The sequence below is a fragment of the Zingiber officinale genome, chromosome 9B (genome assembly GCF_018446385.1).
Source record: "Zingiber officinale cultivar Zhangliang chromosome 9B, Zo_v1.1, whole genome shotgun sequence".
In the NCBI taxonomy this organism is placed as follows: Eukaryota; Viridiplantae; Streptophyta; class Magnoliopsida; order Zingiberales; family Zingiberaceae; genus Zingiber; species Zingiber officinale.
Window position 1 is genome coordinate 1315661 of NC_056003.1, and position 23459 is coordinate 1339119.

Here is a 23459-nt window from a genome sequence, read left to right on the forward strand (position 1 = left end):
GGCACAATCTCAGGCTAATCGGGCGTTCACCAGAGTCGGCCATTTTAGTTGGAACCCAAACAGCTCGATCAATCTGGAGGTAGCCACTAGCCATGCAACTTTAAAGAGTTGCTTACACCAAGTAAGAATTAATTAATTGTGAGGAAGTGAGGGGAGAGAAAGGAGAGCTGGGAAAAGGAAGGGGAAGGGGGCCGTTCTACGATGGTTCATACTCTGGTCATTAATACCGTGGTTTCTTCTTGCACACTGCGCGTTGCATTGATTCTCGAACTCCCGACGACGATTTATATTTAGCACCCCCATGCAAACTACCCATACGTAGACTACTACAGCGCCTCCGATACGCTGCAGGGCGTAGACTTCGAACCATTTAATTTATTAGACGCCAAAGAGAGAGAGAGGACAGTGCCAATGCCCTTTTTGTAGTGGATTGTGATAGATTGGCGAAGAGGACGCCAAAAAGTTGGGCCTCGTTCTTTCCTCTCAGATCCTATTATTATATTGTTCTTGTTGGGGGGCGACTGGCTAGCAAAGCAGTAATTAAGCAGAGCAAGGATAGAGAGAGAGAGAGACGAGAGGAGGGACGCAAAAAGATGGGGAATTGTGGGAAGAATGGATCCGTGAGACAGTACATTAGATCGAAGGTCCCTCGCCTGAAATGGACGCCGGAGCTCCACCACTCCTTCCTCCATGCTGTCAGGAATCTCGGAGGCCATGACAGTATGCACATATATATATAGATATATATATATGTTCCTGTTTAATCTTTGATTCTTTATATGTTCGTTAAATCTCTGTTTTCGCTGTTTAATTTCACTGATATATAAGAGGCAACACCGAAGCTTGTGCTCCAGTTGATGGATGTCAAAGGACTCACTATTTCCCATGTCAAGAGCCACCTTCAGGTTTGGATATCTAATCCTTATTTCTTCTTCTTGTTCTTCACTATCTCCTTCCACGCCTGTTCATGATTCGATGATGTGGCTTTCTTCAGATGTATAGAAGCATGAGGAATGACATGGGGAAAAGAGGTAAATATTTCTTTCTGGATTTCTTCATCGTGATGTTAATCCAGTAAGCATAAAGAGATTAGCCTGTACAAGAACAAGACAATTTTTGTTTTCTGGAGACCAAAGCAATATAAAAAGATCAGAAAGTCATGCCTTTTTAATTAATGGGATGTATAGATAGCTTTTCCACTTTTTTTGCTTCGTTGGTTTCCTAGTTGCTTCATTACTCTTTTTTCTTTGCTTTAGAGCTTTTGACAGATGCATGAAATCTGAACATATAAGGAAGGCATAATCCTCTAATTACATATGCACACCTTCTCATCAGATTTGCATGAGAAGAAGCACTCAAATAAAGGAGGCATTAATGATGAAGGTTCTGATGAGGCAGATGGGAGTGGCTCTTTCTACCCTTCAATCACCACAAAAGAGTTCAAGTCCCAGTCCTTGTACTCTCCTCCCTCTCTTCTCCCTCTGAAAAGGTAAAATACCACCAAGCTTTCATCTCCCTTAAAGCAGCATGCATCAGTCACAATATTATATATCCCACACACACATGAAGACAACTCCCAAGTCTGTTCCCAGCGCAACCTTTAATATAACTCAATCTTTTTTTTCTTTTTTTTTTTGTGGCTTATAACCCCTTTTCACCATTCTTTACGCTTATTAAATTCACAGGAGCAGACCCAAAAGTGGTGAATGCAGAGCGCAAATCTGTGAGTGTGAGGTGGCAGCTGCAGAAGCAGTCACCTCCCAGTACCACTGCGTTGGTGTTGATAATTGCAAGCAAGGGGGAAAAGGAATAAAGGGGGATGGAATTGCAGGGCTAAGCTGGCAAAGAGATTGTGATGATCAGAGTCAGAGAAAGGACTTGGCCATGGCAGAAGCTCATGCCTATCATCCTTCCAACCTCAAAGCTCTTGGGGTTGTGCTTCAAGAATCTGAACCTTTTAAGGTAAGTCTAAAAAGTGAAAGAGATCTCTTTCTCCCCCTATAAAGCTTCTACATCTCTTTAATTCTCTGATTTCCTCACAGCTTTATTATTGCTCTAATCAATGGGACTGTACATGTGATTGATTATGTTCAACGGCAGTAAAATTAAATCAGCACATTCGCAATTAATATTTTCTAGTTTGTTTCATCGAATTAGCAGACCACCTTCCTGCATCACGAGTATAATATTGCACCTGCGAAAAGGTCAATGTCCAAGGAGTATGATCATGAATTGGACATGAAGGACGGCTCTTTGTCTCTCTCATTGTCTCTGCATCCATCTCAGTCTCAGAAGAAGGATTCATTAATCTCCAGGGAAGGAAGTCGTGGAGTGATCTCTAGTTCTTCAGGGAGTGGCCATTCCTGTTGCAGGTGCAGCCACAGAATAAATTTGGAGCTCTCTATGTCCATCTTTGGATCTTAAACTATATGATATGCACGCATGTAATTTCTATGTCGTCACTTGTTTTTTTTATATATATATATATGTGAATCATTTCTTCTTAATATTTGGCCACAGTTTTGTGTTTAATGTGCCACAACTCATCAATGCAGTAGATTTAGTAGCTAAGGTTAGCTATATAGATAGAGTTTGTTAATTTGGTTAAGGTTTAGTTTGTTTCTGGTGGAGTTGGTCAACAAAGGTGCCTTAAAATTCTAACAAGAACCTTTTTTTTCTTTTCTTTTTCTTTTCATTTTTGGGGTCAAGAAAAACTTTGTTTTTTTTCTTTTGTGAAGGAAAACTAGCAAGACCTTTTGTGAACTGACATAGTTATTTTATCATGGCACGTGTTTTGCTCTTTATTTAGTGAAGCTTTCTCCTTAATTAGTTTATTTATTGCCTATTAATAATTAATCGCGTTGACCATGCTGGAGGCTGTCAATTCTTGGGCTGCTACTCCTGATCTTATGCAGTTGGGTCAGCCCATATGAGTAGGCCCATTGCTTAATAACATCGTGGACCAAATCTTTGCATAAATCTTTGACCATGAAAATACATGATAGTTGGATATGGACGTTCATCGTGTTGATGCATCGACGAACAAGTGGTACACTTTTTTATCCAGGGAAGAACCATTGATTACAAAGTCAACCGACGACCTTTCCCGTACTACGTGTACTTTTCTGTACTATTCCCGCAAGTTGCTATCCAACTCAACTAAGTCAACTCATTTTACAGGCGATCTATCTTTGCGCATCGATTCAAGTAATCTCGAAAAAGACATCAGATTACTCGTCAAGTCGTCGGTTCCTTTAATTTCCTATTTGTTGTCCGAGTCAATTGTATCACAGTAGCTGATTTCAGAATCTGCAGTCAACGAATTCGGACTATAAATGTGAATCGGCATTGCATTGGTTGGATAAGAAAACAGAGTAATCGAAGAAGATGGAAAGAGAGAACCGAGAAGATAACACAATCTACCATCACTACCACCTCCACCCCCTCAAGCTCACCGATGTAGTACAGGAGGCGGCGAGTTTTTGCTGCGGCTGCCGGAGAGCCTGCTCCGGCAAAGCCTACAAGTGCGACTCGTGCGACTTTCTCTTAGACACCACCTGCGCACGGCTGCCCCAAAAGCTCCGCCACCCTGCCCACCCCACCCACCTCCTCACCCTCCGCTTCCTCCCCAACTACGCCAGCGGCAGATTCCTCTGCGACGCCTGCGGCCACGACGGCGACTCGTTCTGCTACAACTGCCCCCAATGCGATTTTGACCTCCACCTCCCCTGCGCCGCCGTCCCCCGGAAGCTCCGCCATAGGTCCCACCCCCACCCTCTCGACCTCGTCACCGACTGCAAGGGCCCTACGGCCGTTGCCATTAAGCACCGCGTCTGCGATCTCTGTCAGGGTGAGGTCGACGCTGCGTCTCAGTGGTTCTATCTCTGCAGAGCCTGTGACTTCGGCGGCCACGTAGTCTGCTTCGTGTCCGACGACGTCCACGCGCCGAATAAGATTGCCAGAGGATCAGAAACAGAGCATGCGAATATGGGGCAGCAACTGCTGGATCTCCAGCTGCAGTTGCAGGCGAGCATGATGACCGCCGACATCATGGTGCAAGGAGCCAGAGCCGTGGCCAATCTAGCTCCAGACTCGGGACCTTATCGGTACAGCTACTACGACTCTGGGCCACTTCCGAGCCAGTACGCTGCCATGGCCAACTCCATGGTCATGAACAATTTGGCTTTGTTGTCCATCAACAACACTGAAAATTCTAGAGCTGCAGCCGAACCCCAGTCATCAAGTGTATGCATCTTTGCACAAACTTCGTTATTTCTAGATTTATTGCATCTGACATTTACTAGCTTCTTCAATTCTTGCATTCTATTTGTAGTATTATCGATCGGAGGAATCTTTTAATGAAATTAATTATACTTTCACTGCTCGTAGGGAACGGATGAAGAGGAACAACTAAGAAGATCAGGTTTCAATGATCGACTTTGGCAGTGATCAAAATAGGTAAATCGCGGAGAGGATCTGAGAAATGATCAATGACGAGAGAACATATATAATAAGCTAAGCTGGCGCTAGTTATTTCTAGATAATTGTTGTTATTACGTTTGACTGTAAAATAAATTCCAAATATAATATTAAAAAAAAATCTTATCCAATGTTGTTATTTTAGTTTTTCTAAAGTATTTTAAATATTTCATGTTTTCCGAATTTTAATTTCTTGGCTGCAACTCATCGTGCTCTCTTCTGCCGTTCTGGTGATCATCTTGCTCCCCCTCCATTTCGAGCTTTTTCTTCTAAAAATTTACAAAGTATTCAAACCAAAATAATATGATCACTTATCGAATCAACAAACTCTTTTCCACTGATAAAAAGGCAAGTGGAGGCAATCGTTGAATGGTTAGAATACCGACACACAAAACATCACAACGAGAATTACAGATACGTATTTAAGAGCATTTCCAATGTAAACTTTGTGAAAATTTTATAAAATTAAAAAATCTTATCAAAAAAAGCTTTTATGATGGTATAGGTGAGGTTTGAAGTTTTTAATTCAAGAATAGATTTGAGTTTTCAAATCTATTTTTTTTCTCTTGAAAGTGAAGTCGGTAATTAATGTGCATGATTGACCATTTCTAAATAATTAAAAATAAATTATTTGATGTAACATTTAATTTTAATGTTTTATTTCATAAATAGTTAATAATAATTAAGGTGGTATTTTTTTTTTTTGAAAATAAATATATTTGAGATAAATTTAAAAAATATAGGAATGATTATAAATTATAATCATAAATTAATTAATTTAAAATTATAAATTTAATTAAATTAAAATCATAAATTTATTAATTTAAAATTATAAATAAATTAAATCAAAATCATAAATTAATTAAAATATTAAATGAAAATTATATAGATATATTAAATGAAAAATTAATAAATAAAAATATATGATTTATAATGTAGGACACAAAAAAAAATTGTATGGAGATTTTTTCATTGTAGAGATAATAGTAAGTGTTTATACTTGTGATGTGGCATGATGTGATATATTGAAAATTATAAAAAAAACTCATTGAAATATTTAACCATTGGAGATATCTTAAGAGTTTTTTATACTTATGATATGACATTAATATGATATATTGAAAACTATAAAAAAAAATTATTGAAAGATTTAACTATTGAAAATGCCCCAACAAACTTTGTTAACAAACTTTTAGAACAATTATATAATATCGCAACATGAAGTGGCCACGTTGTTAACAAAGTTTTAGAACAATTAATTAATCCTGATCAAATATAAATTAGAGTAAATTTTGTTGGTCAAAATCTAGCCAGCTAGATTACATACATGTACATGCATGTAATTAATATATGTATATGATATTACTAAAATACTTTTGTACATGCATGTATGCATGAATTCTAGTTCTAGCTGATCAGATTCTGACCATTTAACATTATCCTATAAATTATAAGTTTTCGGACTTCAGGATAAATGATATTAAATAATGATAATATTTCTTTCATATCAAAAGAAATTACGATGAAATTTTTATATTAAGAAAAATCATAATGAAATTGAACTTATATCCATTTAAAATTATAATTATACAAATTATAACTCACTTTCTGATAATATTTGACATATTTAAATATTTATCTATTAAAAAGATTGCATTCAAAATCGAAAATCTGATCTAAATCTTGATATATAATAATATTTAAATAATTAAATATTTATCTAACAGTCACAACTAATAAAGTTGTTGAGGCCTAAAATTTCTTTACATAAACTTGAGCCAGAGTCAACTCCACGTCATGATCCATTAGCTGTTAGCTTACCCTTCATGCAAGTTGACTTATATTACGTGCCTCCCAAGTAACGTGCCTAACACTCTCTCTGTATCTCTAGCTTTTTCCAAATTTTTCATAAAATAAAAATATTTGATATATTTTTTTAATATATTTAAATTTATTATAGATGAATAATATAAATAAATATTTAATTTTTTAATAAAAATATTTTATTTTTTAATATTGGGATTACTTCGTATTTTAAAGTGTCTTTAATGATTAGAACTCTAATCATTAAATTCGTAATATGAATTACATGATTTTATATCTATTGTATTAAATTCAAAATAAAAAAAAGTAGGTATATGTTTTTATTACTATTCTTAAACTACACATTTCAAATCTTATCTCTATAATGATTCAAGATTTTTTTATTAATTTTTTAAATTTTATAAATTTCTAGTAAATTTTCTATTGAATACGTACTTAGTACCCCATCCAAAACCTTTGATGACCCCTATTGTATTGAAAAAAAAAATTACTGCAGTGACAATAGAAGTAGAAAAACAATGTACTAAAAAAATAATATATATGAAAAATATAATAATTGAAACCAACCAGCTGCCTAATATTCAACTCACTATAACAATAGGCTAGATAAGATCATCTCCGAACAAATAAAATCTATTTAAGATATGGATTTAACCATTTTTTAGTGAATTTATTAATCTAACAAAATAGGGAACTAATCAATTAGAATGGAAAATAGATTTAAGTGGAAGTGCCATCGTGGTGGACCAGTCGTAGCATAAAAGTCAAACTGCCAACTACACGAAACATAAATCCCGTAGATTACGCGGAATCAACGAGCGCCTGCGTTTGAAGTCAACCCATCCACACTTGCAAACCACTACATTGGTTGACTTGAACTGGGTCAACCTCCCTCCATCGTTACTTATACCATACCAAAGAACCAGGTTAAGCTAACTTATCCATAGTAGTTAACCATGGGAAGGCTCGGCGGTGGCAGCGATTCTCCGAGGACCAACCGCGCCGCAGCGGCATCCGGTGACGATCCATGGGTCACCCACTTCGGCCACCCTCATCACCTACAGCTCACGCCGCCGGACCCATCGCAGCCGCCGCCCATATGCGCCGGCTGCGACTCCCGCGTCTCAGGCGGCGCTTACTACTTCTGCGAGCCGTGTAACTACGCGCTGGACGCCTCCTGCGTCCAGATGCCTCGGCGGATCCGCCACCCGGCCCACAAGGACTCCATGAACATCGCCGTCGGCGACGCCGCGTCTAGCTGCCGAGCGTGCGGCCGAGGCAGCAGCGGATTCGTGTTCCTGTGCGAACCTTGCGGTTACCAGGTGCACTGCCAGTGCGCCGCGAAGCAGCTCACGCTGAAGCACCGGGCGCACCAGCACGCGCTCCACCTCGTCTTCTCCCCGCCGTACGAGGAGAAGGTGTTCTCTTGTGACGTGTGCTGTGGCGCCGGGACCGACCACTGGCTATATCGCTGTGCCACATGCGATTTCGATATTCACATCGAGTGTGCCACGTCCGCATCGAAGCCGGCGGGAAATCTGCAAACAGCGACTAGTTCACGGCAAACAGAGCAGAAGGCTCGCCCACGGCCACGAGGCCGACAGCCATCGCATTCTGGAGATGGGAGCGAAAGCAGCAGCGAATCGGGTAGAGATCAAGATGGAGGAGACGATGGTGCATTAAATTTCGCGCCCGATCCGATTCAATCCCGGCCACAACGGCCTCAGAGTCGATTGGGGCAACGTGGCCGTGGGAGACAGACACAGGGATCCCTAGAGCCACCTGCTCCACTGCCGGTGGCGACCCAATGGTCACCTGCACCGCGGCAACGGGCTTCCCAGCCGCAAGTAGGAGATGGCAGTGACAGCGGCAGTGAATCGAGTGAAGATCAAGATGGAGAAGACAAGGGTGCACAGCAGACTCTGACCAGGCCTCAGGGTCAGTTGGGGCAGCGTGGACGCGGGAGACAGCAGCGGGGATCTCAACAGCCACCTGCGCCACTTCCAGCGGCAACGCAACGGCCATCTGCACCACGGCAACGGGCTTCCCCGTCGCAAGCTGGAGATGGCGGTGACAGCAGCAGCAGCGAATCGTGCGGAGATCGAGATGGAGAAAACAACGAAATGGCCCAGCAGACTCTGCCCCGGCCTCGGACTAAGTTGGGGCAGGGTGACCTTCGGAGACAGCAACTGGGATCACAGCAGCCATCTGCGCCACTGCAACCGGTCCCTCCACGGGAATCGGCACAAGCACGGCCGCAACAAGCACAATCACCGGCCATGGGGCATCTAAGTCCTCGGCGGCCGCTGGGACAGTCTCCTCTGCATCAGCCTCGGCAACCGCAACAACCGCAGACACTACCACCGGCCAATGGGCTTGTACGCCCACCACGGCCCATCGGGCAATCTCCTCCGCCTCAATCTCTGTGGCAACAGCAACAACCACCAGCACCATCGCCGATGATGGGCCTTCTAAATCCACCACAGCAGCGGCGGCAGCTTTTGCCGTCTCAGCCTCAGCAGCAATCACAACAACAACCTCAGGCAAATCCAACAGGAGATGACAATTGTTCTTGTGGCGATCGCTACAACTGCACTTGCCAAGATGGAAACAGAAGCCAAGGAAATGGCCATGGCGATTGTGCCTGTGGCGATCGCTACAATTGCACTTGCCGAGATAGAAATAGAGATCAAGGAGATGGAAATGGCGATTGTGCCTGTGGCGATCGCCACAACTGCACTTGTAGAGATGGAAATAGAGATCAAGGAGATGGAAATAGAGATCAAGGAGAAGGAAATGGCAATTGTGCCTGTGGCAATAGGTACAACTGCACCTGTCAAGATGGAAATGGAGGCGACGATGATCCATTAAACTCAATTCCGAATCAAGATGGAGGCGTAGACCATAGATCAAACTATTATGAGGAAAATGTGGAGGTAGATTATTCCTTCGATTATCATGGAGCAGATGGATCAAGCGTGACGGTGGATTATTCGTGTGAAGTAGCGGAGGATTCCTATGTCCATGATGACTCGTACAATTACTAGTTCGGTCAATGTCTGCAACATGCATGTTCTCGGCGATCAGAGCTGGAAGACAAGTTCCCTGAAGTCATTAAAGTGAGAGTGTGAGACTCTGTATCTCTTGTTTGACATTTTGCGTGTTCTTGTTGATTTTTAAATTTGTTATTTTTCTTATCATGTGCTCTTAGTTGGATCTTGAGCAAAATATATGTAAGCAGTATCTGTTGATTATGAATAAGTGCATCTCTATCGTGATTCGGATGATTAGTCTATCTTGTTCTAGCAAGTGCCGGGGCCTCACATCCCAGCCATCCTCTCTTCCTAGCTACTTCATAGTGGAATTTTAAAGAAGAATAAAAAAATATTTATATATTTTGTTACTCGACATTACTTTTTTAAAAACATTTTGAATGAATTAAGCGTTGACTACGGACTTTTTCAGTTTGGCGATTTGGCATTTCAATTCATGAACTGTGGCCAATCCTACGCCCTTGGTTTCAACAGATTGTAAGGACCCAAATTGTAAGGAAGCTAACAATGTTTAAGCATAAGCTAACAATATTCAGTAACCCAAATTGTAAGGAAGAAAGTAGTCACACCATCTATATAACTTCATATAAAATACTTCGAGTTTAAATCATTCTTTACAATTAAGAAGATATTAGGACATCACTCAATCTTTACATACTTCACCCATGTGTAAATCGCCAACAATCTTAAGTTATTCTTTAAATACAAAGGTACCTGATTTGATCAGCTCTGACTCTGAGAATCAATATAGTCGTAGAGCAAGTTAATCTCGATCAACAAGAACAGCTCTCAATAAAAGAACTATTGACAATCCACCCTTCAAAGTTTCACTACTCTTTGCTTCGGCTTCCACTGACTTATAGGTTTGGCTTCTAAATCTCCATAAAGCCATTTACATAATTTTAACATACTGTTTCTGTTTCTAAATCTCCATAAACCTATGGCATTTCACTGTTAAAGGAGAGCTGCCCAGTTGAATTTTTTTGTTGCAGCTAACTGCTTAATGTCATTGTTAGTTTTGTTGTTCCATATATTCACTAACAACCACATCTCAGTTTCATGTCAACTATTTGTCTGTCTTACTTCAAGGCGGCGTAACAATTTTCTCGATGTTGTACTTCGAATATATTCTCCTCTGGTTCTCCTCCCACCATACCTCAGCATCCTTCTCACCGAAATGCTTCCGACTGTTAACATGATATCAAGATTAGTCATCATTGGCATTCTGTTGCTTATAACTTATCATTTAATTTTTATGTGTTCAAAAATTGAGTAAATAGATAGTTCAGCAATTGTGCAAGCATGAATCCATAATTATATAGTAATTGGATTATGGAACTGTGGCTTACCTAAATCGTACTCTCTTGAGCCCCTTCTGGCCACTAGGCAAAGTGATGAAAGTAATATACACGCCAACTTCAACTTGCTCCACGCTTTCATTTTTCAATTCATTAGTTCTGTAAATTTTTGCATTTCCCCCAGCTGTGGGTGTATCATTTGACATGCCTGTGTAAGCTTGATGCTTGGAGCTCTGGTTTTGGTTAGTAAGCTGGTGACCAGAACCAGAAACCAGCTGGTCATCTTTAGGATTCAAACACTTAGTTTGCATAGGGTGACACATTTCAATCACATCAGCGGAGGATCCAATATGACTCATCCGTTTTCTTGCTGGGGGTTTCTCAGTTAAAGCATTCATCTGTTCCAAACTAAACCCATGTTAGATGCTTTTTACAGATAAAAAGATATTGTACTAAAATCGCTATCAGAAAACGACACTTGATCCTTCATTCACTAGTGCATTGGCAAATAGAAGCTGAAGGTATAAAATTTGACCATAACTATGTGTAGTCTACTTCCAAGAAGCATAATTTGTGTACCTAGTGGTGTCACCACTCTCACTTTCTACTGCAGGTTATGAGCTCAAACAACATGGCTTAAATAAACCAAGCAGCAGATAGTAAACGATTCCATCATACCCATACCTGACTGGATAGAATTTTGATTACGCCGTTTGCTGCTTTACATTTCTCAGCTTCATCCTTGGCTAGCAACCAGTTCTCCTCAATTTTGCATTTATAAAGTTGGAGCTTCTGACTTCTGCTCTGGCATTTTTGAGTTAGAGATTTTGCCTAATCAAATAAAATACCATATTAATTAATAGCTATCCTTTTTGACAAAAATATGACGGGAAATGAGATTAAGATGCACACACAATTAGCATATGAATGCAATAACTCCACAATGATTTAATAATAGTCAATTAAATAGATAACGGCTAGAAAATATACCTCATTTTGCAATCGATGTAGTTCTTCTGTCAGAATCTTATCGACATTATCTAAGTCATGCTTCAAGCTGCCAGCTTTGGATGGTACATTGTTTATCTCGAGCATAGAATTCTGTGAACAAGCACCGAGAATATCAGAGATCTCCTGTCCAGAAATAGGAACCACTTTCAAGGAACTCTCTCTAGCATGTTCAAGGAATTGCAGAGGACATGGCACATGCCCCCACCTACGAGCTGTTAAGGATTGTGTGTTGTGCTTATTTTTTTCCTCTCGCATAGATTCTGCATTTCCTTCAATCAGTTTAGTTTCCTCGAGGGATGGCAATTTAGAGAAAAATGGATTTTCTCTGGAGAGAGATGATTGCTCTTTCTTAACTTTTAGATCAGAGTATCCTTCCACTGTCAGTAGTAATGGCCTAGGTGTTGAAATCTCCATGTTTGTTCTAGGATCTGAAATCTTGTGTAGTTGTGTGAAGCATGCATCGCAAACCCGACACCTCTTGCATTTCTTCGGTGCCAATGCTGCATTCATGGCTTTTTTACTACTACATGAATGACAGAACATGAAACCACAATTGTAGCAATTATGTTTCTTCCTAGCGAACCCGAAAACCAATTTGCAACCGGTACATAGTGATTGGTCCTTGCTTGAGATAATTTTATGCAAACAAGTTACGGCTGTGAAATTGGAACCACAGTCTATGCTATCGACATGCCGATCTTCCAAGGATTCCACTAGTGTTGGAGAGTTTCTGTCTTTATTATCACCTAATCCAAGTTGTCCATTTCCACCCTTTCCCCAAGTGTATACTTTTCCTTTTGTCGTCAACACTGTCACATGAAATGAACCTGTAGATATCTCCTTAATAGACTCATTTCTAAGCAACCCTTCAACTCTAGTTATTGAAACATCCTCGGCTTGGGGATTTCCTAATTGTCCATGGACTGAGCTTCCAACAGTAAAAACTCTGCCAGTAATTGTAAGCGCAACAGTTAACATGATTCCACAGGAAACTTGCACAAAATCACAATCAACAAGGGAAGCAACGCATGTTGGTGTAAGTTTTCTGTTCTTATCAGCATGTCCAAGTCTCCCTTTATCATTGTCACCCCATGAAAATAGCTTGCCACCGGGAGAATTGCCTTTAACATGACCGACAGCGATGTCCACCACAGCAGCCGTATGCCATGGTCCACATGCAACCGACTTTACTCGTGACCCTTTTAATGACTCAACTTCTTTGGGCTGAGAGACACTCTTGGTATCACCATGACCAAGAACTCCAAATGTTCCATCACCATAAGTGAATAGCTGCCCAGAAGATGACACGATTGCCGTGTGCCATTCTCCACAAGCAATCCTTGATATAGATAAGCCATCTAGAGGACCAGATATCTTATGGGGAAACCAATGGCTTTTATGGCCTCTGTCACCGGAAAGGTCAAGGCCATGGTTGCTGTCACCCCATGCGTATAGCTCGCTAGCATTTGTGATGGCAAAGGTGCACTGTGCCCCACAAACAACTTTCTGCACGCAGATTCCAGTTAGAGACTCCACAATTTTTGGACAAGGAGCATCCATAGTGACCTTATGCCCCAGTCTCCCGCCATTTTCCACACCCCAACAAAAGACTTCGCCTTGTTTAGTAACTAAAGCAGCATTCTTGTCTCCGCAGGATATATTCCGCACATCCAGTGCTCGGGTTGAATCCAAAAGCTTCGGAACTGATGAGTCAATGTCACTGCCTAAAATACCTCCTGCTACTCCTTCTCCCCAGATGAAGACATCCCTCAACCCATCATTGACATAAATCTTGGGAGATTCATGCTCGGACAAGCTGAGCTTTGATTTTGAGAGTAATCTTTGTCTATTACTCAGATTACCATCTGTTTTATCCTTCTCGGTGTAAGATACCACATGTGGAAGTCGAGGTAGTATTTTATCCAAATATGATTGAATATCCGACAAAGTTCTTTGTCTTGGTGAATAGAATTCATCTGACGATTTCAACATTCTATCTGACAAATGCTTGTCTAACAAAGACCGAGCAGGACTTCCATACAAACTGCGCACCTTCAAGAGAAAAATCAACTATGAAATTTTGCCACCCTAGTATAAGGGATGATAATAAATTGACTCGGAGGTTTTATTTGAAATGCTATCAAAGAGAAATTCAACAGACAAAGTTTGTCATGTTTGCTGCAAGGATAAGAGGACAGTACTCTCTAACCTTAGCTAATTTTGCTGAACCATGGACGAGCCCCGGCTTATGATTTGTTGTGATGTAGCCAACAGGGCTATTTACACAACTATGTGCCCATCTACTGCTACTTATGTTAGCCAAAGGTCTTGGTAGATGAGTTGATGATACCAAGGCTGTCAAACCTAGGTACCAAGAGTCAGCCTGTTCCTTGTCTGTGCATATCTAAGGCACATACAACAACAACGTCATTGAGATCCGGGCAGGCACATATGTTCAAAGAAAGATGAGCAATATATTATGCCAAAGAGACAACTTTACTACAAGAATCAAGTGTGAATCATACCAAGTCAAGTGAACGTTGGCCATTTTCATATATAAGTGAAAATGATTGAAGTTTATTATCTATTTGATTCTGCCGAAGAAAATTTACCTGCGCATCAGTTTGATTTGAATCAGTTGTTAGTTTGTAACTGAGATGAAATAAGGAAGATCACAACAATTACTTGTATAAATTATTTAGTTAAGGATACATACAGTTTGTTGTCCGCGAACCAGTTTGACGACAGCATTTAGATTCAAGTGTTTTTCCTTCTCCCCAGAATACCAAATCAAGCTCTTCTCATCCTATAAGTAAAAAATATTTTGATGAATGACTTGCAAAAGTGCTGCAATAAAGAATGCTGATTGGTTTAAGATCACTTTCAATATCCTATAAGATCCTATAAGAATGCTGATTGGTTTAAGATCCTATAAGTAATATGCACTAGTGTCTTGATTGGTTTAAGATCACTTTCAATATTTCCAATAAATTCTTGAACAGTATAACAGGTGCACTTTTAGTTTCTATATCATTATTACACCTAGCAACTATTAAGTTCTCTAACATGTGTACTTCATGTTAACAAAATTTTTGATTCACCAATCAAGACACTAGTGCATATTTATATTAAACCATTAGCAACCAACACTAAAGAATAGTTTCTACATTATGTCCATTGACACAATCATGACATTCAGAAAAAAAAAAAAAGAAGAGCAACAATGGTGATGGTGAAATAAAACAAGACTCTAATAGTGAAAAGTGACCATTTCAGATTATCCTTCCAGGACCCAGAGTTTCATCTGGCGATGCAAAGTGAGACTCAAAAAGTGAATCTAAAGTTGTTACTTGTGAGTTGCAAGAGATGCCTTTGTTCCAGAGTGGGACCTGATGAAGAAAAGCTTTGATAGAAAACAAGCGTGAAAAAGCAAAAGGTAGTTCCAAATTGCAGGATGAATTGCAAATATTCTCTCTTGTTTTAATGAAAATAATGATGGCTGATTTTGCAAACTGAGTCCAAGAGTAACAGGAGGTTTAACTGAAAGCAAGGTTCATAATGCCCAAATTAATTGTCACCTTCATATCTAATGTTCAGGAAGGAAAAAACAAAAAACAAAAAGGATAACAACTTGGCCATTCATTTGAAGAACAAACAAAAAAAATCTTCCCACATACTGTTGAGAGCCTGAAAGGCCGGAACTTGGGCTTCCCTCTCCTTCCACACTTCAGAAGATGAGCACCCTTCTTCAAAGCTGTAATGGCCTGCTCAACAAAGAGAGGGAGAAGAGGCTCATTTCACAAAGAAAGAGGAAACAGTTAAACGTTTAAGATACATACGACAGAAGAATCTACGAATTCCGGAATCACAATACTCCAACCTTGATAAAAATTTCTTGGTGGAGAAGAAAGCAAATATCTAGTATAGATGAAATTGTCAGAGGAAAGCTCCAAAAAGAATCTAAACGTTACTCATTTACAGCATAGAGCTGGAATGTGTCTCGGCCACAATAAAAGAAGCATGAAATTATCAGGCCACACCAAAATTACACGGAAAAAATGTGAAATGTCTCGGCCACAACAAAAAGTGCACAAGTGCATCCACCACACGCTTTTCTTTTATGAAGACATGGATAGCTAGTGATTAATCAAAATAAAAACACCAGAAAACCCAGCTCATTTGGTCTCCATGCATCAACATGCCTCATTCCAAAACCCATTTTTTTCAATGAAAATAACAACAAATGTAAAACGCACATCAAAAAATATTTTTTCCTCCAATACATATCAAGATTCATACCAGAAATATACATATATATATATATATGAAAAATAGTAGATAGATGGGAAGGAGGAGGAAGAGAGAATAGGAAAGCAAACCTGCTCAACCTCTCTGACCGAAGGGGTTCTTCTCTCAAAATTTTCACCCATTTCATCACACAGCTCCACCACACTCTGCTCACCGAACGCATAAAGAGGAAGAGAGAACAGGTGAGACTGAGGAAGAAGAGGGACACGTCACACATTCGCAACAGAGGCAAAAGAAAAGGCAGGGGCGCAACAAGCAACGCTGCAACAGGGGCAGCAGCGTGTGTTTTAAGGGGTGTGGTCTTCCCCAGGAAAGAAAAAAATAGTTATAGTGGGCGTACTAAACGGGTGGAGGTGGCAAGATTGGGAAGAAGAGCCAGCGACAAGCCCGCCTAGCAAACTACCAACTACAGAATCCTTTCTTTCACGCACCAAAGAAAGTGATGGAGAGGATTCCGAGCTGTGAACCACTTTTTTGCTGTGCCTTTTCCTTTAGCTCTGCTCTGCTCTCCCAGCTCTGTTGGCTTGTTTCCCACAAAAACAAGGATTGAATCATGTTGATAAAGGACAAGAATCCAGGCTTGCCATTGCATCAACGCATGTACACCAGGCTGCTGCGCTCTTCCAGCCTTATAGACGGCTTCTGTCCTGCCACTACTGTTCTTCTCGGACTCGGTGAAAGTTTTAAAGAAGGGAGACGGATTGAAGAGGGCAACAGCAGCGCTTCAAGCAAGGAGGAGAAGCCCAGCCAAGCCAAGCGAGGAAGGAAACAAGAAGCAGTGGGGGAAGGGAAGCACGTGTGCTCGTTGGGTGATGGCGTCTGCATGCGGCAGGCACGCACATCCAACCCACTCCATGGACGTTGCGTTGTATGCTTCTGTCGTCTACTATTCCTCCTCCTTGGAGTAATCATTTGGCTGGCTTCTTCCATTAAAAATCCATCCAGCTTCTGCTTCTGCTTCTTCTTCTTCTTCTTAATTAACTATTTTTAAATTTGGAATCGCGGCATGCATCAGTGTCGGTCGGCTCCAAGGATTTTCAGCTAAAATCGTAGCTAAACGAATCAGAAACCGATGCATTATATTGCATGGTAAAAACTAAAAATTGATTTTTTTATTTTTCTTATTTTTTTCACCCTGATTCGCTTCGGCTATTGTTTGGAGAAGGTGGGTGCCTGATAAGACCGAACCCTTTTATGTCTTTTGTCTTAATAAGTAGCCATTTGCTGTAGATGTTTGGACGCTTGTGCTACGGTGCAAGGCACGTTAGGTTAGGCCTCCTTTTGAAACAGTTCCATTGTTATTTTTATTTTATTTTTATTTTGTACAATTTAATTAACCCAAGAGAATGATATAATATTTAATTTAATTTAATTTAATTTAATTTAAAATCGATCCCAATTAACATCCATGGGTTGAATTAATTAATGATGAGCCTAGGCGAATTATATATAAACCCGTTTAATTTGATGAGCCATATTGATTTGTTCCGTTGCGGTTGCTGTGAGTTTGATTAACTTGTTAATTGAGTCCACATGCCATGCCTTCCCATTCTTAAACCCATCACATGACCACACCATCCACGCAATTTTGTGACAGCTACGGCTGCTAATTAATAATAACTCCAACCACCATTCACTTGAATTCGATCTTCAAGTTCTCAAATATCATGCAAATCGTGCGAGTCCGATCCAGTTGAGTTTTCTAACTTTTGATTAATCGGCACCTTCTCCGTGTCTTGTATTTGCTTGTATCGATCGACTGAAAAGACTAGATAGATATATAGTTGTGATTTTGTGTGTGTCTGTGTGTGTTTTAGAAAATCAATTATCGTTTAGTGCCAAGGCGGTTTAACTTGGATTTTATTGCTTTTTTTTTCTTATTATTTTTGGAATAAATTTGACTATCGTTTTCAATATAAATGCCTTTAAATACTGGTCAGATGATCTTAATCGTCTTCTTCAATCATTATTAATTTCATTGTCTCTAATTCAATATAATTGGATAAAGTTGACAGCTGTTTTAACATCATTTAATTATTAAAAACTGTCGATTCGAACTCTGCACATGTACTTAATGGAGTGGATTGGAGTTTTCATCTATCTTCGTAGAATTACAAAAGCGCTATGTTACCCTAAGGGGGCTGACCAGTTAGTTTATGTAAGAGTGTTGAGTTTGGAATTAGGTATGAAATGTCTTGTTAGTTATCTCAATCTCTTGTGTTATTGTTGCTAGATGAAGTTTCTTTTCTCTTTTCTAGACAGTAAAAAAAAATAGGACCATCTGACTTTTTTTTTTTTTTACTGTCAATGGCATTACAAAGGCACATAGACACAATACATATGAATGAATAGTTTGGTATAATCTATATCAACTACCCTATTTAAAGATTTTATCCTAAATTTTAAATAGAGAAGTTAAAATTTTTTTGTATCAGCTACTCTATCGATTCCCTAGATTTAGATTTGATGAATAGTAATTCTCTAAATTTAAAAAATGAAAACTCTACTCTAAATATATAATAATATTTCTTTTCAATCTCTCCTTCTACTCATTCTATAAATATAATAATAAAAAATAGAAGAAAGAAAATAAAATAATAAAAAATTAAAGATAATGAAAATTTTATGGTAGTTGATGTAGTGTGTAGTGAAAAGTGATTGTCTAAATTTAATATAGTGAACTATTTACCTTAAATTTTAGATATAGTGATAAGGAAACTGATATGGATGCTTTTAGGAAACGAATTAATAAAGTAATATTTGAATCTTTCATAGGTCGTAAAGAAGCCAAGCCGAGTTAAAATTTAGGGTGTTCAAGTTTATTTAACTTGATAAGATAATCGAGTCAGACCTAAAAATGAACCAAGCCTATTGTTCAAGCTTTACTTGTTTAATTTTTTTAATGAGCTTGAACTTGATTTAAGCAATTGACATGAGTTTATTTTATTTAGATATTATTAAATTCTCAATTTAAATTTATTTGATTGTTTAAAATTTTTACTTATTTGATCGATTATTCAGTTTGATAATTTAAATTTTATATTCATTTTAAAGTGTTTTTTTTTTATTTAGCATGTTGATAAATAAAAGGTAATTCACCGTCACCTCTAACAATAGTCAATAAAATTATTCCCTTAGAAAATTTTACCGTGGTTTAATTTGTTGCAAGTCACACTCCAGCTTTTATATATTAAACTTTTACTAACAATGCAATTATCTCAAGCTTAAATAATTCCTAATTTTCTATAACTATATAGAGAGGAGATAGATAAGGTTAAAAACTAACTATATTTTCCAAATTTTAAGAGGGAAATCCCTCTCATGTGTTTTTTCTCCCTATTATATAGACCCTTTCAACTTGAGATTTTCATCTTAAATATTTCACAAGTTGATTTCAATTGAATCAATATTTGTATTTGGTTTGGTCTCATTCAAATACCACAAATTGCTATATTCAATTCCATAGTCTAGTACATCCCATTTCATATAGAAGGGATTGATTGCATGAGTGAAAAGCCATGCCTCCAACACTTGACTACAAAGAAGCCTCCAAAACTAAAATCAATTACTAGCGCGCGCAATTTCCGTGTCGGATTGCTGGTAACTCTCAGTCGAATCAAATAATGTCGTGTGTTAATCGAAACTCGCAATATAGTCGAACGGAAGCAAGAGGACAGCGATCGATTGATTAAAAGAAATTTAAAATGAATTTATTGGGGGCAGCTAGCTAGCGATTGGCATGTGATGAAGAAACAATCATGGAGCTATGGCCAAATTAAACCTCACTGTTTTTTTTTCTTTTCTTTTTCTCTATGGATGTTGGCGCACGTTGAGTTCTAGCTACTTTTGGATTTAGCTCTTGTTTCCATCCAATTATTGACTAATTAAACCATGCCTAAGCCCATCCATCCATCGCGAGGAAATGCTTCCATATATGTGTACAAATATATTGTTCTAATTGTTTATATATTTTGTATATATGAATGATTAGTGGTGAATAAATTAAGAAGGCGAGAATGATGAGGAATTAATTAGTGTAGTTTTTTATTCGTCCGTTAATATAATTAAGCTAGCTTTTGTTTGAACTTTGAAGGATCGATCATCCCGAAACGTCGACGACCAATGTGCTAATGTCTCTTGGCACATGCGTAGTAGTATCTGTTTGTCTGATCGCGCTTGGAAGCCAGCGCGCGGCGAGACTCGTTAGGAATCACACATCATCAAATCGATAAGTCTTAATTATTTTGTAAAATAAATAAATAATAATCAAAGTAAAACACTTCACGCTCCATGCATCGGACCAGTCACATTTGATGGACTTTGTATCTAACAATTATATTGATCCTGACTATATACATGCATATGTGATTTGGACCACTGACTTGTCGTATGCGAAATCGACCAGTATATTGTTGATCAGGTTCATAATCTCAGATTACTGGGTCTCTGAAGTAGCAGAGGACATCACTCCATTTGCCTGCCCGCACGTAAAGCCTAAGCGGAGGGCAGCATGATGAGAGGAGACATGAACCGGCCTGCCTCTGCGAGGCCATGTCGAGGGCGGCAACCCACAAACGCACGCTGCTGCACTGCCGGCCGGGCACGGCGTGTGCCATCCCCGTGCACGTAAAGCCCATCAAACGAGCCTGCCGAATGCCCGACAGCTCTATTCATGACGACGGTCGATGGAGTCAAAAAAATTTAAAAACAAAGAGACCGTGGAAAAGAGAAAAAGGGAGAGGGGCGGGGGGACACTGCCAATCAGTTAGTCGCTGCTTCAGAGACAGCCACATCATGTCTTCGCTTCTAGATTGCACTGCTGGGACCAGACTAATTATAATATATAGATATTTTTACTGTCTCATAAATTTGGATACGCGACACACGGTGGTGTGGTCGATGGTTTATTTCCCCACAATTGAGGACTTGGATTCTCATTCATGGACTGTGCTCCTGTGGGCTTGTTAGATGCAGCCCCATCTCATTAGCTCGAGGCCCAGTAAGAAGCTCAGGCAGGTGAATTGTTGTAGGGGGAAAAGAATGCCTTGGCCTTTTTAGGTTAATTGGTTAAATGGTACCTATTCTTATCGTGGGCATTAGACACGATATTCTTATATCCCCGGAGAATAAAATCATTTTTACTTAGAGTGTTAGTGCATACATTTATTATGTACCTGTAATAATTATTTAATAAAGATAAATATTTATTGTTAATCATTTATTTTTCTGTACGTATATAATTAATGATAAAAATCTACAAATTAATGGTTATATTAATCTAAAAATAGTCTTTGATAGGATAGATATCTAGAGGGGACATAGATATTTAGATTAACGTTGAGTATGACAAAGTCGAGATAGACCGAGAAATGAATATCTAAGTTGTACTTGGGAGTGTCTTGAGTTTAGAAGCACACTAGACACGATCCGTTTAAGAGGAGACTGTATATTAAACATCATTGGTTATTTCTCTTATGAACGATTGTGTACTGATCTTTTGACTTGAGACATTAATTTATTATATGCGTGGAGTTATGTATTTTGTCGCCGTTAACAATAGTCTTTAATCAGATTATGATTAATACAGTTATGTTGATGCAAGGAGCACCATAATCGAACCTATATTTTGATGTTGTCAAAAATTTAAGTTAAATTTTATTGTTATCTGATAAATTGATCAAGTGTGTAGGATGCTCAATTATATATCCGTCTAACTCTATTTTGTAGAATTATTATAATATTATTGTGCTAATTTTATTTTACAGATTGAACAAAGTTTAAGTTATTCGAAGGTTTGATCAATCGAACAGGCGGTTCAATCGACTGATCTGGGTAGCATGGCTTTTGACTATATTTTAATTCTTATTAACTATTTTTAATTATATGTACAAATACAATAAAAATATATAATTTATTGTAATTATTTGTGTGCAAATTCAGATGACTTTTGAATATTTTTATACATGTTAATCTTGTCTAAGGCGGTAGAGGTGATTCATTGGATAGGTGGAGGTGATTCATTGGATAGGTGACTCTCATGTTAATGGGAAGAAGACTCTGACTTGGAAGATAGTATTGGGTGCTCCTCTCTGAGCACACCAAAGAGAGAGCAAAGGGGAACGTTAGAGCGAGAACCAGAGAGAGGGTCTCTGGTGCAGGTACTCCGACGCTAAAGTCAGGATAGTAGTCGAGTGAAATGTAGAAGAAAATGAACAGTGCACGTAATTTGAACTCTATAAAAATATTTGTGCGTATATAAAAGTATATCTGGCCAACAGAGAGGACCTCTTTTTATATCGTCTATCATAACCTCCACAATAATGAGGCAATAGAGAATATCTGGTGTAAGAATATGTCGGGTAATGGAAGGTGTACTATCAAGTAATAGCAGATGTACAGTCATCCTCTGCTGAAGTTTCCGTTATATGTATATGAATCGTCTTGTATAACCTCCATAATAAATGAGGCTGCTGAGAATGTCTGATATCAGGTAATGGAAGATGTATAACCACCCTCATAAGAAGGTTTCATTGTATGTATATGTCAGAGTATCAGAATATTTCCTAGTAGGTAGTTGTTATTCTCTGACAAGTTGTTACGATTCCCTAACAATGTTACCCCAAGAGGTAGTTCAACCGACCCTATATTCGACCGACTATAAGATGGGAGACTGACACATGAGAAGTGGCTACTTGAGCCCTATAAGTTCGATCGGCTTTAGGGCCAACCAACTATATACTAGAAGACTTGGTGTTAAGGAATGGAGAGTCAAGCCCCTTAAGTCCTATCGACTGTTAAGTCGACCGATTGGCTCTTAGGTCGACTGACTATATGTTGAAAGACTTGGTGTTGAATGAGAAGTCAAGCCCCTTAAGTCCAATCGGCTCCTAGACCGATCGACTATATGCTGAATATCTTAGCACTAAGAAGTGGGGAATTAAGTCCCGTAAGTTCGATCAGCTCTGGAGCCGATCGATTATAAGTTGTGACACTTACCTATGTGAAGTGGGGAGCTGGATCTCGTATACCCGATCGGCTATGGGGCTGACCGGATTTATTCTATGTATCTTGACACTGAAGAGTGGAGTGTTAAGTCCCTTAAATTTGACTAACTCTAGGGCCGATCGACCGTATGCTAAGAGACTGGTACTCAAAGAATTGGGAACTAAGTCCTGTAAATTTGACCAACGCTGAGGCCAACCAGCTATATGCTGGGTGCCTTGACACTGAAAAGTAGAGCGTTAAGTCCTTTAAGTCCGATCAGCTCTGGACCCGATAAGCTTCATGCTGAATGTCTTAGTACTAAGGAGTGAGGGATTAAACCCCGATGAAAGTGACTCATTCACCATATATACTCTAATTGTAACCTCAACTTTGATCATCACCTCACCATGACTTTAACTATCACATCATTTTGAGCATCAATTCCACATTACCTTTAGGTCACAACATACCGTATCACATGTAATTTAGAAAAATTAAACAA

At 39.1% G+C, this 23459-nt stretch overlaps 4 protein-coding genes across 8 annotated transcripts; 3 read left to right on the top strand and 1 right to left on the bottom strand.

Annotated features, from left to right (window-relative positions):
• The first annotated feature begins 436 nt into the window (after positions 1-436).
• LOC122024734 (myb family transcription factor MOF1-like) lies at positions 437-2544 on the top strand. Of its 3 annotated transcripts, none has more exons than XM_042583411.1 (6): positions 437-720; positions 829-905; positions 995-1031; positions 1336-1489; positions 1686-1962; positions 2158-2544. In XM_042583411.1, the coding sequence occupies exons 1-6, from the start codon at positions 594-596 to the stop codon at positions 2422-2424; spliced, it is 939 nt and encodes a 312-aa protein (XP_042439345.1). In that variant the 5' UTR covers positions 437-593; the 3' UTR covers positions 2425-2544. The 3 variants fall into 3 exon arrangements, with proteins under 3 accessions (XP_042439345.1, XP_042439347.1, XP_042439346.1); XM_042583413.1 differs by lacking the exon at positions 2158-2544 and adding an exon at positions 2043-2153; XM_042583412.1 differs by having other exon boundaries at positions 440-720; positions 2161-2536.
• An 820-nt stretch (positions 2545-3364) lies between these two features.
• On the top strand, positions 3365-4610 carry LOC122024628. Its single transcript, XM_042583283.1, has 2 exons — positions 3365-4245; positions 4390-4610. The coding sequence occupies exons 1-2, from the start codon at positions 3388-3390 to the stop codon at positions 4447-4449; spliced, it is 918 nt and encodes a 305-aa protein (XP_042439217.1). The 5' UTR covers positions 3365-3387; the 3' UTR covers positions 4450-4610.
• Positions 4611-7222: 2612 nt separating this feature from the next.
• Positions 7223-9593, top strand: LOC122024697 (uncharacterized protein DDB_G0284459-like). The gene has a single exon (XM_042583370.1). It carries the CDS (start codon positions 7260-7262, stop codon positions 9348-9350), a length of 2091 nt encoding a protein of 696 aa, XP_042439304.1. The 5' UTR covers positions 7223-7259; the 3' UTR covers positions 9351-9593.
• Positions 9594-9904: 311 nt separating this feature from the next.
• LOC122023619 (PH, RCC1 and FYVE domains-containing protein 1-like) lies at positions 9905-16772 on the bottom strand. 3 transcript variants are annotated; one of them, XM_042581830.1, is made up of 10 exons: positions 16405-16768; positions 16045-16119; positions 15343-15429; positions 14382-14471; positions 14191-14277; positions 13875-14069; positions 11645-13717; positions 11339-11485; positions 10706-11052; positions 9905-10543 (listed from the first exon to the last, which is right to left on the bottom strand). In XM_042581830.1, exons 2-10 carry the CDS (start codon positions 16093-16095, stop codon positions 10441-10443), a joined length of 3180 nt encoding a protein of 1059 aa, XP_042437764.1. In that variant the 5' UTR covers positions 16096-16119; positions 16405-16768; the 3' UTR covers positions 9905-10440. The 3 variants fall into 3 exon arrangements, with proteins under 3 accessions (XP_042437764.1, XP_042437766.1, XP_042437765.1); XM_042581831.1 differs by lacking the exon at positions 9905-10543 and having other exon boundaries at positions 10891-11062; positions 16045-16772; XM_042581832.1 differs by lacking the exons at positions 14191-14277; positions 14382-14471; positions 15343-15429; positions 16045-16119; positions 16405-16768 and having other exon boundaries at positions 11645-13709; positions 13875-14013.
• Between the last annotated feature and the right edge of the window lie 6687 nt (positions 16773-23459).

Coding starts and splice junctions, on each gene's coding strand:
- LOC122024734 (XM_042583411.1), top strand. CDS start 594: ATGGGGAATTGTGGGAAGAATGGATCCGTGAGACAGTACATTAGATCG. Junction 906..994: donor ATGTCAAGAGCCACCTTCAG/GTTTGGATATCT, acceptor GGCTTTCTTCAG/ATGTATAGAAGCATGAGGAA. Junction 1,963..2,157: donor AAGAATCTGAACCTTTTAAG/GTAAGTCTAAAA, acceptor TCATCGAATTAG/CAGACCACCTTCCTGCATCA.
- LOC122024628 (XM_042583283.1), top strand. CDS start 3,388: ATGGAAAGAGAGAACCGAGAAGATAACACAATCTACCATCACTACCAC. Junction 4,246..4,389: donor CCGAACCCCAGTCATCAAGT/GTATGCATCTTT, acceptor CACTGCTCGTAG/GGAACGGATGAAGAGGAACA.
- LOC122024697 (XM_042583370.1), top strand. CDS start 7,260: ATGGGAAGGCTCGGCGGTGGCAGCGATTCTCCGAGGACCAACCGCGCC.
- LOC122023619 (XM_042581830.1), bottom strand. CDS start 16,095: ATGGGTGAAAATTTTGAGAGAAGAACCCCTTCGGTCAGAGAGGTTGAG. Junction 11,486..11,644: donor TACATCGATTGCAAAATGAG/GTATATTTTCTA, acceptor TTATTTGATTAG/GCAAAATCTCTAACTCAAAA. Junction 11,053..11,338: donor TCAAAATTCTATCCAGTCAG/GTATGGGTATGA, acceptor AGTTTGGAACAG/ATGAATGCTTTAACTGAGAA.